A 12123-nucleotide genomic window follows, 5' to 3' on the forward strand; every position below is an offset into this window, starting at 1 on the left:
ATGCTCCTTTTATTTTATTTTTTTTTATTCACATTTTACAACATTTTTGGAATAGAGCATGTATGAATTATAAAGTATGGTGTAATAAATTCTGTACATAAAGGAGAGATAGCTTTAGGCAGAAAAAGAAGTAAAACTGAGCATTGATTAAACCGGGTTTTAACATTAATTTAAACATTATGGGATTGGCCAAAGGTGCAGAATTATAGAAAATATCCAGTTCAAGAGTTTCCATTCCATTTTAAAAATGTAATTTGAATTTATTGGTACCAGTACCAGACATTAAAAAAATCTAATCTTCATCTATAGAAAGTTAATAAAGCATCAGTAGCAAAATCAAGATGGTGAAAAGAAACGGTGGAGAATAACCCTATTACATTTTCTATGTGTTTGAGTATATGATGCACATTTTATTGTGTATTGCTTAAAGGAGAAATATGTAATATGCATCCATATTCATACTTTGAGAACAAGAGTGGAAGAACATAGAGTGAATGTGAGAATATTTATCTGCATTTCCTTGTGCCCTCTTTCGTAGTGTGGGCAGTTGTGTGTTATGTACTTTGCATCAATACAGTAAACATTCAGTGCCAAAAAGTGAAGGAAAGGAAAAGAGAAACAAAGTGTAAATGAAGAAAGAAAATGAGTGAGAGGAAAGGGACGATAACAGATACTGTAAGTGTTTGCACATTTGAATAGCCCAGCTAAACATGTCTGCCTCTTTGTCTTTTTTGTTTCCTTTTATTCCGTCTCTTGTAAAGTGAGTGCAGTGAGAACAAATGTGTCTCACCCTCTGAATGTCCGCATGTTTAAACTTTGCTATGCGTGATTGGATCTTTTGTGTATGCAATGAATTGCCACCAGTTGCACAAAAGAGAGCAGCTCCTTGCTGCTTGAATTGCTTTTGTCTTACATTAAATTATAGCGTGTGCTGTTACGGTATGAGTAAGCCTCAGTTCACGGAGGTCTGTATATAATACACCCACATTAAATAGCTAATAGCAAAGCTGCCTTTATGCCATTCACAATAGATATTCAGTGCACGAATGGTCACAGCTTGTGTGAAAGCAGTTTAAATTAGACATATTGTCACAGAGTATTTCCTCCTGAATAAATTAAAACTCAAGACTGAAATATGTGACACAAAAATAAAGAAAGTCTTGTACCATGTAATATTCTGTCATATTATAGAAAGTTTGCAGCATACGTACAGTTTGGTCCATTTGCTAAAAGAGATGCTAAAAAGTGTAGAATGCACTCCACACAAACACTGTTTATGCCCCAAGATGTCACGTTTATCCAGGGTTCTTTGTGCAACAACCCACAGTCTGGTCAGCGCTGGTCTCAGCTTTTCCAACAACCAGTTCTCTCGTCTTCCGCCTCACTAAAAAGAGGAAAAAAGACCATCATCAGTCCAAACGCCACCGGCTGCGTTCTCACCTGCCTCCCCAGCACCGCCCCGTTGAGCTCACTGCACCACTCCTCTCTTGCAGCTGAGCCACACCTCCGCCACAAGAAGCAACAGCATGCACACACCTATGATTCGAAGTGGCAACTTTAAAAGGGAGGATTTATAGATATGAAAAAATTAGTTTTAAAAAAAGCCTCTCGTACAGTTTTCTCAAGAGAAAGGAACAGAGGCTACAGAGACCAAAACATTTAAACTGTAGACATGTTTCTCTTTGCTTTGAACTTGGGATTTTTGCAGAGGAGCCTGTGGGGGTCTGACTGAGTTGCTTTTGAAGCCGTCCTCAAGTGGCCTTTTGGGCAATTGCAGTTTTTTGTGCTTTCACACTGACCCCAGAGGTTGCTGGTGATACAGTCAGTGGTTTGGTTAAGTTTGTCTTTCCTCTAAAGTGGCAAAAAAAGAAAAAATTATTTTTGGAGATTTAAGTAGTTTTTGTGACAGCCTGCTTAAACGCTGATATTTAAAGTATGTTTTTGGGGGGGTTTTCAACTGAAAATATATAATTGATAGATTTTTTAAATAAAGTTAAACTGAATTAATTCTAAGGAAAGTCAGGGAGTTGAAGCTCTTGAATGTTTTCTTAGGTGTGGTTGAATGAAATCCTATATATTTCGCTATTTTGGATACTCGTCTAATTTCAGCTTTTAAATACCCCCTTGGCTTTGATCATTACTTCAAATTTCAGTGGTAGCTTTAAAAACGAAAGAAAAACCCCAGCGTTTTTTTTTTTAAACAAAGGTTTTAACAAAGATTGACTGAAATGATAATTCTTCAATGAATTATCCTTTTGATCCAAGGGTATCAGACAGTAAAATGATGGCGTCATTTATTTATAAATTTACCAAAAGCCGTTTCACTGACATGTGGCCTTTATCATCACTGCAGGGTCTCTGGCCGTATCTGTCACAGATATGACGGCTCCGGTGGTTGGCTCGTCTGGGGGAGTCTACGCCCTGGTCTCTGCACATTTAGCCAATGTAGTAATGGTAAGTTTTCCATTTACATGCACATGCTATGTGTGTGCACATGTGTATCAGTGATTACCACATCACTCAGTGTTCCTGTCTCTACACATCATTGTCATATCATCAAAGTAGCCTACAGTGGCGCCTCGACAGGTGCCGCTTTATCTACAGATGCCATACATTCCTCACCGTCAGTTTTCTCCCATTCTTTCAAAGATCAGAAAAGCATGTGAGCGTGTGCACATGTTTACGTGACAGAGTGTGAATAAAATGCATCCCATCTCAATGCACTCTGCTGTCCTTTGACTTCTATGCCTACTCTGTTTGGTCTAACCAATTCAGCAGGTCGTTAGACGCATGTAGCAAATATCAGTCAAGGTGAACCTCTATGTGCAGTGGGGTTCTCATTATGTATCCTACCACATCCTTCACAGCATTCTTGAGGTCAGTATGGAGGAGTTTGTGTTCCTCCTCTCCACTGAAATCTTATTATCTAACACAGCAAGAACAGATTGGGGGTCAGAGTGTCTCTGGAGCCTTTAAAATTGACGTGAATTCAGACAAAGTGCACAATCTAAGGTCATTTCAGGTGGTCGTGCATGTCTGTGTGTGGGTGTGTGAGTGTGTATGTGAGGAGGACTTTCTCTTCTAGCAGAGTTTGCTCTGTCTTTATCATCAGAAATGTGTTTCATTATGATTTCTCCACTCTCTCTCTCTTTCTCTTCTTTGCAGAATTGGTCAGGAATGAAGTGTCAGTTTAAGTTATTTCGGATGGCCATGGCTCTGGTTTGCAGTAAGTCTGAATAAATATGCCACACTCCCACTCTTAACACTTCTTGTTCAACAGAAACGTTTTACTGTGTTACTACTTCAGCACCACAAATTAATTATGTCAAAACAAATGTTCCTGTTTTTGAAAAAAAAAAGTGTTTATTTTCTCCCAAATGCTACAATAATAAGCTTTCTGGCTTTGGAGCTTCAGCACATGAAGGATTTCTCGCTGCTAAGACACTATGATTGTTGTGATGCAGTGCAATGGGGTGATGTGAGCAAACTGCATTGCAAGGCTAGATGGGATTCCAGGCAACCCAGATCTGACAAGTGATTTACTCCAAAAACAGAAAACAACAACAAAAAAAGCAGTGAATCAAAAACTGTAGTCGTGCCAGTTTCACTGATAAATTTCCTCTGTTGCTTGTAACCTTTGACACACCCCACCCAAATAGCTGGGTGAGTTGCTTCCAGTGAGTCTTAAATCAAATAAAAATCCTCCCTCGCTCTGTTACTATCCTGCCACATAAACGCAGTAGCAAAATATGTCTGTGAAACCTCAAGAGGGAAATTTGCACTAATATTGACTTTGAGTGTGTAACATGCTCATCCACTTGATTTGCATAATCCTGGCTATTGAAGCTGAAGCCTCATAATAACTTTGCATAAAACTTCAGAATGTAATTTTGCAGCAGCACAAGGACTGTCGAATTTTTCACCCCCAGTTCCACTAGAAGGTTGTTAGGAGCAGATCGAGTCAAATACACAGGAGAAAGGATGAGAGCAATTGAAACTTGTATAACAAAGGTTCACTGTTGCTTTATGTCTTATTTTAAGAAATCTGGACATCTTTTTTTTTTTATCATAGCTCATCTACCTCAAAGTCAGGACTGTTTATTTTTAATAAAGTGCTGCTGTTTTCACCTACATGCTCACATCTCGCTGCCATTATGTCTTCCTTTCTCCTTTCTGTTCACAGTGAGTGTAGAGTTTGGTCGAGCAGTGTGGCTCCGGTTCTACCCTCCGGCCTTTCCTCCGTGCCCAAATCCCAGCTTTGTAGCTCACCTGGGAGGAGTGGTGGTCGGCCTGACGCTTGGTGTGGTTGTTCTGCAGAACTATGAGCAGCGGCTCCAGGAGCAGTCCCTGTTTTGGATATTTTTCTGTGTCTACACCTTGTTTGTGCTCTGCGCTGTTTTCTGGAACATTTTTGCCTACAGCCTGCTTGATGTGCGACTGCCCCCACCACCATGAGTTGCTTATTAGAGGCACAGAAGACACTGTATCCCTTTTATTCCTCCCTTGGTAGACGCCTGACCGCCCGGCTGGATGAGTCACCCGGGCCTTCACTAACCGAGCCTCATCTTGAGGTGGTCAGAGTTGTCTGACAACCACTTCGCTCATACATCCAGTGCTCCGATGCAATGATACTTGGCATGCAGCAGCCCTCTGTGTTACACCTAACTTTTTTGGACACGTGTGCTACATTTTCTGGTTAAGCCTTACATTGGCTCACACTCACCATACAAGCTAATCTCCACTCGTTCTTTGTCTCCATGTCTGCTGGATGTTGGTGTCAAGAGTATCAGCCAGTGGGACTTAAGGCAGAAGCAGACCTGTCTGCATGGCCTGACCTTCTCTGCCTCTTTTCCCTCGATCCAATGGTGCCTATTCATGGAGACATCAGCCTGGTGAAAGTATTTCTGCACAATTGCCTGTAGTGTAGGGTGACAGCAGTAAAATCCTACATTATTAACCATTTTCTGAAGAGAGAAGTCTCTGAAACTCCTCTAAATGAAGGAGAGTATATCAGAACTTAGTCTAAGCTGGTGTTTTGTCATCATTACAAGCACCCCATGAGCATGAGAGGATATAACAGGCAACAGGATAGTCAATCTTCTCCAAGTTTCACAGGAAACGGAGGAGTGTGTAGGCACAGTTTACCTTCAGAGGTTATTATGAATTTACCTTTTGAAGGAGACTGTGGGTTCAGGGTTCAGTCAATTTGTGTTCGGCACAATTTCAACCTCAAACTTGTGTCTTTCTTGTGTTTGGAAGGAGTGCAACAAATGTATCATTGTGTGTGCGGAAAGAAAAGAAGCAGAAGTGCCATTCAGTCTTTTCGCTTTCAAAAAATAATATGCCAAAACATTGTTAATAGCAGCAAGAGCACAGCCCGTAACAAGTGTTGCTTTTTTTGACGTGAAATAGGTCTAAATTTGTCAGTTGAATGCTATATTTTCTCTAACAAATGTTTTACTGACACCAAGAAGAGTCAAATTATTTTCATTTTAAGTAGTTTTTGCAAAGGTAAAAATAAAAATCTGCAAAGAGTAAAAAGTTTATTTATTGAAATGTAATGAAAACACACAGCAGTAAAGACATCCGGGCCATTCTGAATAAATCTTTTCTTTTTTTCTTTTTCCTCATTACCAAATGTAGACAAACACACATGCCTGACCTCGAATACATCTGGGCTGGGGTTGTTTCCCTCTCAGTTCAGGAACAACTGGGCAAAGAAATCAATGGTCTCTCATTAGTTCCTGACACAACTTAATTTGTTAATTGATTGAACCGAGACAGAAAGCGACCCCAGCCCCAAGCTGTAAGTCTTAAACTGTACTGTATTCTAACCTCATGTTACACTGGTAACTGCTTGGCACAAACATAATGTAATTAAATACAGATTAATATTTTAACATGTATTTGCTGTTGATTTTTAAAAAAAGATTGTGATATTGGTATGTTGTGTAAATCGTCTGGTCGGTCTGCATTGTGATATGTTAGCTATATACTATATGTGTCCTATTTAAAAATTGATTATTAATGGCCTGGGATTGTATATAATAAGGGCTATGGTACAAAACTGAATGAGGGGTAAATCACTGCTATTTTAACATTGTGCATATTTTCTAGATTTGATATGTAAATACTGGAGTGCATTAAACAGTTTTATACAGAAACAAAGTCTGATGTATTGGATTTTTGCAATCTCTGTGATAGACTGACAACCTGCCCAGGGTGGACCCCGCCTCTCGCTCTGTAACACCTGAGACAGGCCCCAGTCCACCTCTGACCCTGAACTGGAAAAGTGGTTAAGAAGACGTATGGATTGATTTTGCCCTCTTCTATACCAGTTTTTTAATGATGCTGTTTGTCCATCTGTCACACAATTTTACAATAATATATTTTAGCAATGTAGAATCTGAATGTGCCCAACAATACTGTTCACCTTTGTTGTGAGTGTTTGGACACATGCATGCCTTTGTTATTGTTTTTCCATTTGCTCGGGTTGGCTCAAACTCTCTGTTACTACTGCAGCCTGACAGCAGGCGATAGCACTTTCTCAAATATTTTAAGCCAAGAAATATCTTGACCAAATAAAGTTGTTTCATACTTGGATATACACACACACACGACTGATCAATCAAAATCATTTAAAATATTTTAATCAAATGTTGAAACACAAAATGCCAAAACATTTGGCAGCTGGATTAAAGGAGGAGGACATGAAGTACAGACCAGCAGGTCTTCTTTCAGCTGCTGCTTCTTTTGGCTGCTCCCGTTAGAGCAGGGGTCCCCAATCTCAGTCCACGAGGGCCGGTGTCCTGCAGGTTTTAGATCTCACCCTGGGTCAACACACCTGAATCAAATGATTAGTTCATTAGCAGGCCTCTGGAGAACTTCAAGACACGTTGAGGAGGTAATTTAGCCATTTAAATCAGCTGTGCTAGATCAAGGACACATCTAAAACCTAACTCATCATCTGCCTCCATCTCACCCTGTCCTAAACGTTTTCCTCTGTCACACCAACCTTCTGCATCTCCTCCATCACTCCATCGATGAACCTCATCTGTGGTCTTTGTATCCGCATGTGTCAAAGATTTTATGCCGGATGCTCTTCCTGACGTACTTCTGCCCTTTTATCTGGGTGTAGCACTGACACTAGGAGTACACTGGCTTGTGGCCGCTCCTGTGGATGGCTTGAATGAATTTGGACAAAACATAAAAAAGCAAACTAAAAAGTAAGTAAAATGTTATTTCTATAGAGCCTTTTTAGACAAACATCACAAACCACTGCACTAAGAAAACCGCACTACTGATCTGAGGTGGCATGTGGGTTTAGCATCCTGAACTGGCTGAACTTCTGTGGACTGCTAATAAAAACTCAGCTAAACTAATGGATTACACAATCAGATTACTAATATTGAACTTTATTAATACTAGATAAATTTACAAATATTGTGAACTTTATTTAAATAGAAAACCATTATACTTGTATACTTACACCAGGGAAAGGAAGCACAGATAAAAGGGTTAGTTATTGCACTCATTAACTTCTATCCTTCATTTCACTTCAGCGACATCAGTTAAAATTATTTTGTTTATTTGGCATAACCAAGATTTCCAATCGAATCTTGCTGGGAGGCTGCCAACAAGAAAACGCACCAGAACCCCCCCCCCCTAATCAATAAAACACCATAACCTCAATCTTTGCGTGTGTGTGTGTGTAATCATTTATCTGTACAATGTGTACAAATTACCCATAAGCAAATGCTGTTTTGTGAAGTAATGAAGAGGAGCTTCACTGCACACATTATGAAATAAAAATTACAACAAAGGAGGCCCTGAAGTGTTGAACAGCTGTTCAGTAGGAATGGGAAAACATTTGGCTTTCAAAAATGCAGCAAGTGGTTTTCTCAGTTCCCAAACATTTAAAGTCTGTTAAAAGAAGCAGTGATGTAACAAATTAAGGAACGTCACTGCCCTGTGACGTTTTTGTTTCCGAAACATTTTACTGGCATCAAATTCAAACTGAGCAATTAATGAAATTATATAAATGTATGTTTCAATATTATTATTTATGTTATATTCAAACAAATGCAAGCTTTTAAATGACATCACTGTAGTTCTTACGGTTGTAGCCAGACATTTACACACATGCACACCCATCATGGGCATGAATATATTGTAATTTTGGGCTTTTAATGATTCCTTTGAACTACTCTTTCTTCACAGTTGAGTTTTTTGTGGAGCATGGAAGGCCTGGGTGCACAAATTCGAAATTATTTTGGATTTTCAATCAACACATGGTCAAAGGTATACATACATCCCCACTAACATTTGGTTAAATGTCCACCTAATCTCCACCTGGCTGGATATCTGACCACCCTTGTTGGCAGAACTGGTAGAGTTCATTTAAACTGGATGGTTTCCTGACACAGTCCTGGCTTTAAAGCACAGATCACAAATTTTCAATAGGGTTGTGGTCAAAGATTAATGCTGGACTGCTCTATCCATTACAAAACCAGTTTTGATGTGAGTTTGGTACAAATGTATCTATCTATCTATAATTTATTCCACCCTGGAAAAAGAACAGTTCAAATAAATTATTAAAAATTATTAAAAATTACCATGGCATTCATTCCTATGATGATTGTATTTGAACAACTTTTTTGGGAAACATTATTGTCGGTTGATTCAGTATTAAGGAAGGAAGGACAGAAGATATTGTCCAATATCAAAGAAAAAAGTGCCCAAACTAAGCAGCTTTAAAACAGGATTACCTGTAAAATGTAAACTTAAAAGTTGGAGGGAGCGATTATAGGGCCATACAGAGAGTAGAGAGCTTGGGTAAGAGCCTTTGTGGAAAAAAAGCAGATGTCAGAGTGATCAATGAAATGTGTGAGAATACAAGAATCAGCTATAATTCATTCAGAGAAGGGACCCCTTAAGCTGTCACTGAACATCTTCTCTGTCTAGCCAGTACAACCATGGAGTAGCAGTTTTGAAGGCCTACAATGAAAAATTCATTATGCAGCCAAGGAAAGCCGCCTCAGTTGTGTTTCCCCTTCATAAATCTTCCCTTTCAGAGGTAATCATTCACCTTGATGAAGAAAACGAGAGGCCGCAGGAAAGGAAAATCTGTCTGGAAACATTTGTTGCATCTCAACATTTATGCAGCCTGCTGAGAGAAACACTTGTTACTCATTTATCCTTGTTTAAACATGAAGGTGCACACAGAGACAAGTACAAAGTACACTTAAAGGACCAAAAGTAATGAGAGGTGATAAAAAATATCACTATTACATTGCAGTGGGTCAGTCTGGACTTGATTTTAAATACTGGGTATTGTAATACATTAAAATTGTCAATGTTGTTACACCTTATTTTCCTGTGTTTGGGTTGATTACCTAACGGTTACTAAACCTCTGAAATATATGTATATTTGGCTCTAAATTGTAATGGACCATAAGCATCATTGACACTGTATGTTGGTACAGATAGAGTACATCGAACATTTTCTAATGAGAGCGTTTTCTAATGAAATGTATATATAAACCATTACTAACAGCTGTTCTGGAAAGCCTTTCCACCCAGTTTCCACAGTCTGAAACCCCCCATGTGCTGTTCTTGAAGTACTATCGCCACCTAGTGGACAAAACAAGTTGTGCTCCGTTCTGTTTCATCTATCAGTGTTACTTGAGCTTCCAGCTTCACTGGTCAAAACTCTACATCTGTCAATTTCTTGTAAATGTGATCTATCAGGATGCCTTGGAGGGAATTTATTACATCTGGGACAAAAATCCGCTGCGCCCATAATATGTGTTCAGATTTAATGGTCACTGTGACCTCGCAAAATATATTTTTAGTTGTAACTAAGTTGGAAATTCAGACAAATATCAAATACATGACATGACATTACATTTTGAATCTGAAGGGCTGAAGACACTGTTGGCGACTGGACTGAAAGTGGAAAAATCAGTGAATGATGGAAAATTTCTCTAACATTAAATCCTCTGTCTTTTGCGCATGTAAGTAAAATCTTGTGATAATTAACTTTTATAAATTATTTATAAGAGAAGTGATGAATGTTTAACTGGCTAAAAGTTCATATTCATTCATAGTTCACAGATTTTTGTCAGGTCTCATCAAAATGTAAATAGTTTTATTGTATTTAACTGTGAACATGTATTTTTACTTTGTTTTTGAACTTTTTAGGCTAAGGAAATCGCATACCCGCATGCACATACCCCAGCAAAATGCGGCACATCTTGCTACAAACCCTTTTGGACTTAAAAAGACAAAAAACAACAGCAAAAAAAATCCAAGGAGCTGACAGGAGAAAAAAATGCTGCTGTGTGGGGAGGTATTTGCTGGAAAGGAGCTCAAGAAAGTGTCAACACTTTTAATGGCCAGACAGGACTTGGACAGCTTTGTAAAAGCAGTCAAAAACAGTGTGACACTATGTGCGAGGAGACAGACAGAAAACTGAAAGAAAAGGAGAAGTAAGCCTGGACCTTAAAAGAAAATCTGAGCATCCAGCAGAGTGAGAGTGAGAAGGTCAAAAAACACCAAGCGACAGAGTGCAAACAAGGCAGTGAGGTGAAGCTGTCACTAAACACAACAGCAAAGCTGGCGGGGGGGGGGTGACCATTGAGTTTAAAACTCTGTAGGAACACTGTGGAAAAACTTCATCCAAGACAGCTGAAATTTCAAACTTGAAATGATGGCACTGGTATGAAAACATTTGGCCAAGCTGAAAACAATTAAGCCGAAACACCACCAGAGCAAAACAGAATGCCAGAAAAATTTCAAAGCTCTGGAGGACTGTCTCAGATGTGAGCTGGCAGCAAGGGAGACCTGCTTCAAAAGAAAGAAAGAAAGCGAAAAAGCTTCAGAAACAGAGAAGAGACAATAAAGAGAAGCGGCTTTCCATGGTGAGGAGTTTGTCAACATGGTGAGAAAGCTGGAGGAGGAGATCAGGCTCACGAGCCATGCAAAACGCTGAGCTAATGCCATTTTACCTAATCGTTTGAGTTACATGATAATATGATGGATTGTAGGATTTTTTTCTTTTCAAAATGAAAATAAAATGCTTTGTGTGTCTTTTTATGAGCTTACCTTAAAAACTGACGAAGGCAAAGCCGAGATGAAAAGGGAGAAGGCTAGAGATGGAAGTAGTAGAGAAACAAGAGATTAAGAAAGCATGAACATAAAGTGAAAACAGTTGAAGAAAGAGCAAAATAATAGGAATACTACAAGAGAAAAAGAAGGGGAGAGACAGAACAAAAAATAAGGAGAGATATAAAAGAAAAGAAGGAGGAAAGCAGAAAGACAGAAAAGTAAGTCTCCCTTCTTAAACCCCACTTTCCCTTTTACCTAGTAAATGCAGTTAGGTCCATATATATTTGGACAGAGAAAACATTTTATTTATAATTTTGGTTCTGCACATTACTCCAAAGAATTTTAAACGAAACCACTCAGATGCAGTTGAAGTGCAGACTTTCAGCTTTAATTCAGTGGGTTGAATAAGAGATTGCTGGCAATGACAGCCTGACGTCTTGAACTCATGGACATCACCAGATGCTGGGTTTCCTCCAATTTAACGCTCTGCCAGGCCTTTACTGCAGCAGCTTGTTTGTGGGCCTTTCTGTCTGAAGTTTAGTCTTTATCAAGTGAAATGCAGCTCAATTGGGTTAAGATCAGGGGACTGGCTTGGCCATTGAAGAATATTCCACTTCTTTGCTTTAATAAACTCCTGGGTTGCTTTGGCTATATGTTTTGGGTCATTGTCCATCTGTATTATGACACCCAATCAATTTGACTGCATTTAGCTGGAGCTAAGCTTTGAGCATGTCTTTGTACGTGTCTCTGAACACCTCAGAATTCATTCAACTGTTTTTGTCCTGTGTCACATGATCAATATAAACTAGTGTCAGAGTACCACTGGAAGCCATGCATGCCCAACCCACAACACTGCCTCCACCATTTTTTACAGATGATGTGGTATGCTTTGGATCATGAGCTGTTCCATGCCTTCTCCATACTTTTTTGCCATCATTCTGGTAGAGGTTGATTTTGGATTCATCTGTCAAAAAAATGTTTTTCCAGGACTATGTTTTTTTTATGGCTTAGGAG

The 12123-nt window shown here is 39.1% G+C and overlaps 1 protein-coding gene and 1 long non-coding RNA gene across 4 annotated transcripts in view; both read left to right on the forward strand.

The window, feature by feature from the left end:
* The window catches only part of rhbdl3 (rhomboid, veinlet-like 3 (Drosophila)), a 67707-nt gene extending 61543 nt beyond the window's left edge, over nt 1-6164 (forward strand). For all 3 annotated transcript variants that reach the window (XM_005469953.4, XM_005469955.4, XM_005469956.3), the window contains 3 exons: nt 2354-2454; nt 3166-3226; nt 4184-6164. In XM_005469953.4, the coding sequence (XP_005470010.1) occupies nt 2354-2454; nt 3166-3226; nt 4184-4455 (434 nt within the window). In that variant the 3' untranslated portion in view covers nt 4456-6164. The remainder of the gene's footprint in view (nt 1-2353; nt 2455-3165; nt 3227-4183) is intronic.
* A 796-nt stretch (nt 6165-6960) lies between these two features.
* On the forward strand, nt 6961-11870 carry LOC109202587 (uncharacterized). The gene is made up of 3 exons (XR_002062525.2): nt 6961-7226; nt 9923-10016; nt 10204-11870. It is a non-coding gene; the product is annotated as an uncharacterized LOC109202587 (long non-coding RNA).
* Nucleotides 11871-12123: the final 253 nt, after the last annotated feature.

Source organism: Oreochromis niloticus, linkage group LG6 (assembly GCF_001858045.2).
Source record: "Oreochromis niloticus isolate F11D_XX linkage group LG6, O_niloticus_UMD_NMBU, whole genome shotgun sequence".
Lineage (NCBI taxonomy): Eukaryota > Metazoa > Chordata > Actinopteri > Cichliformes > Cichlidae > Oreochromis > Oreochromis niloticus.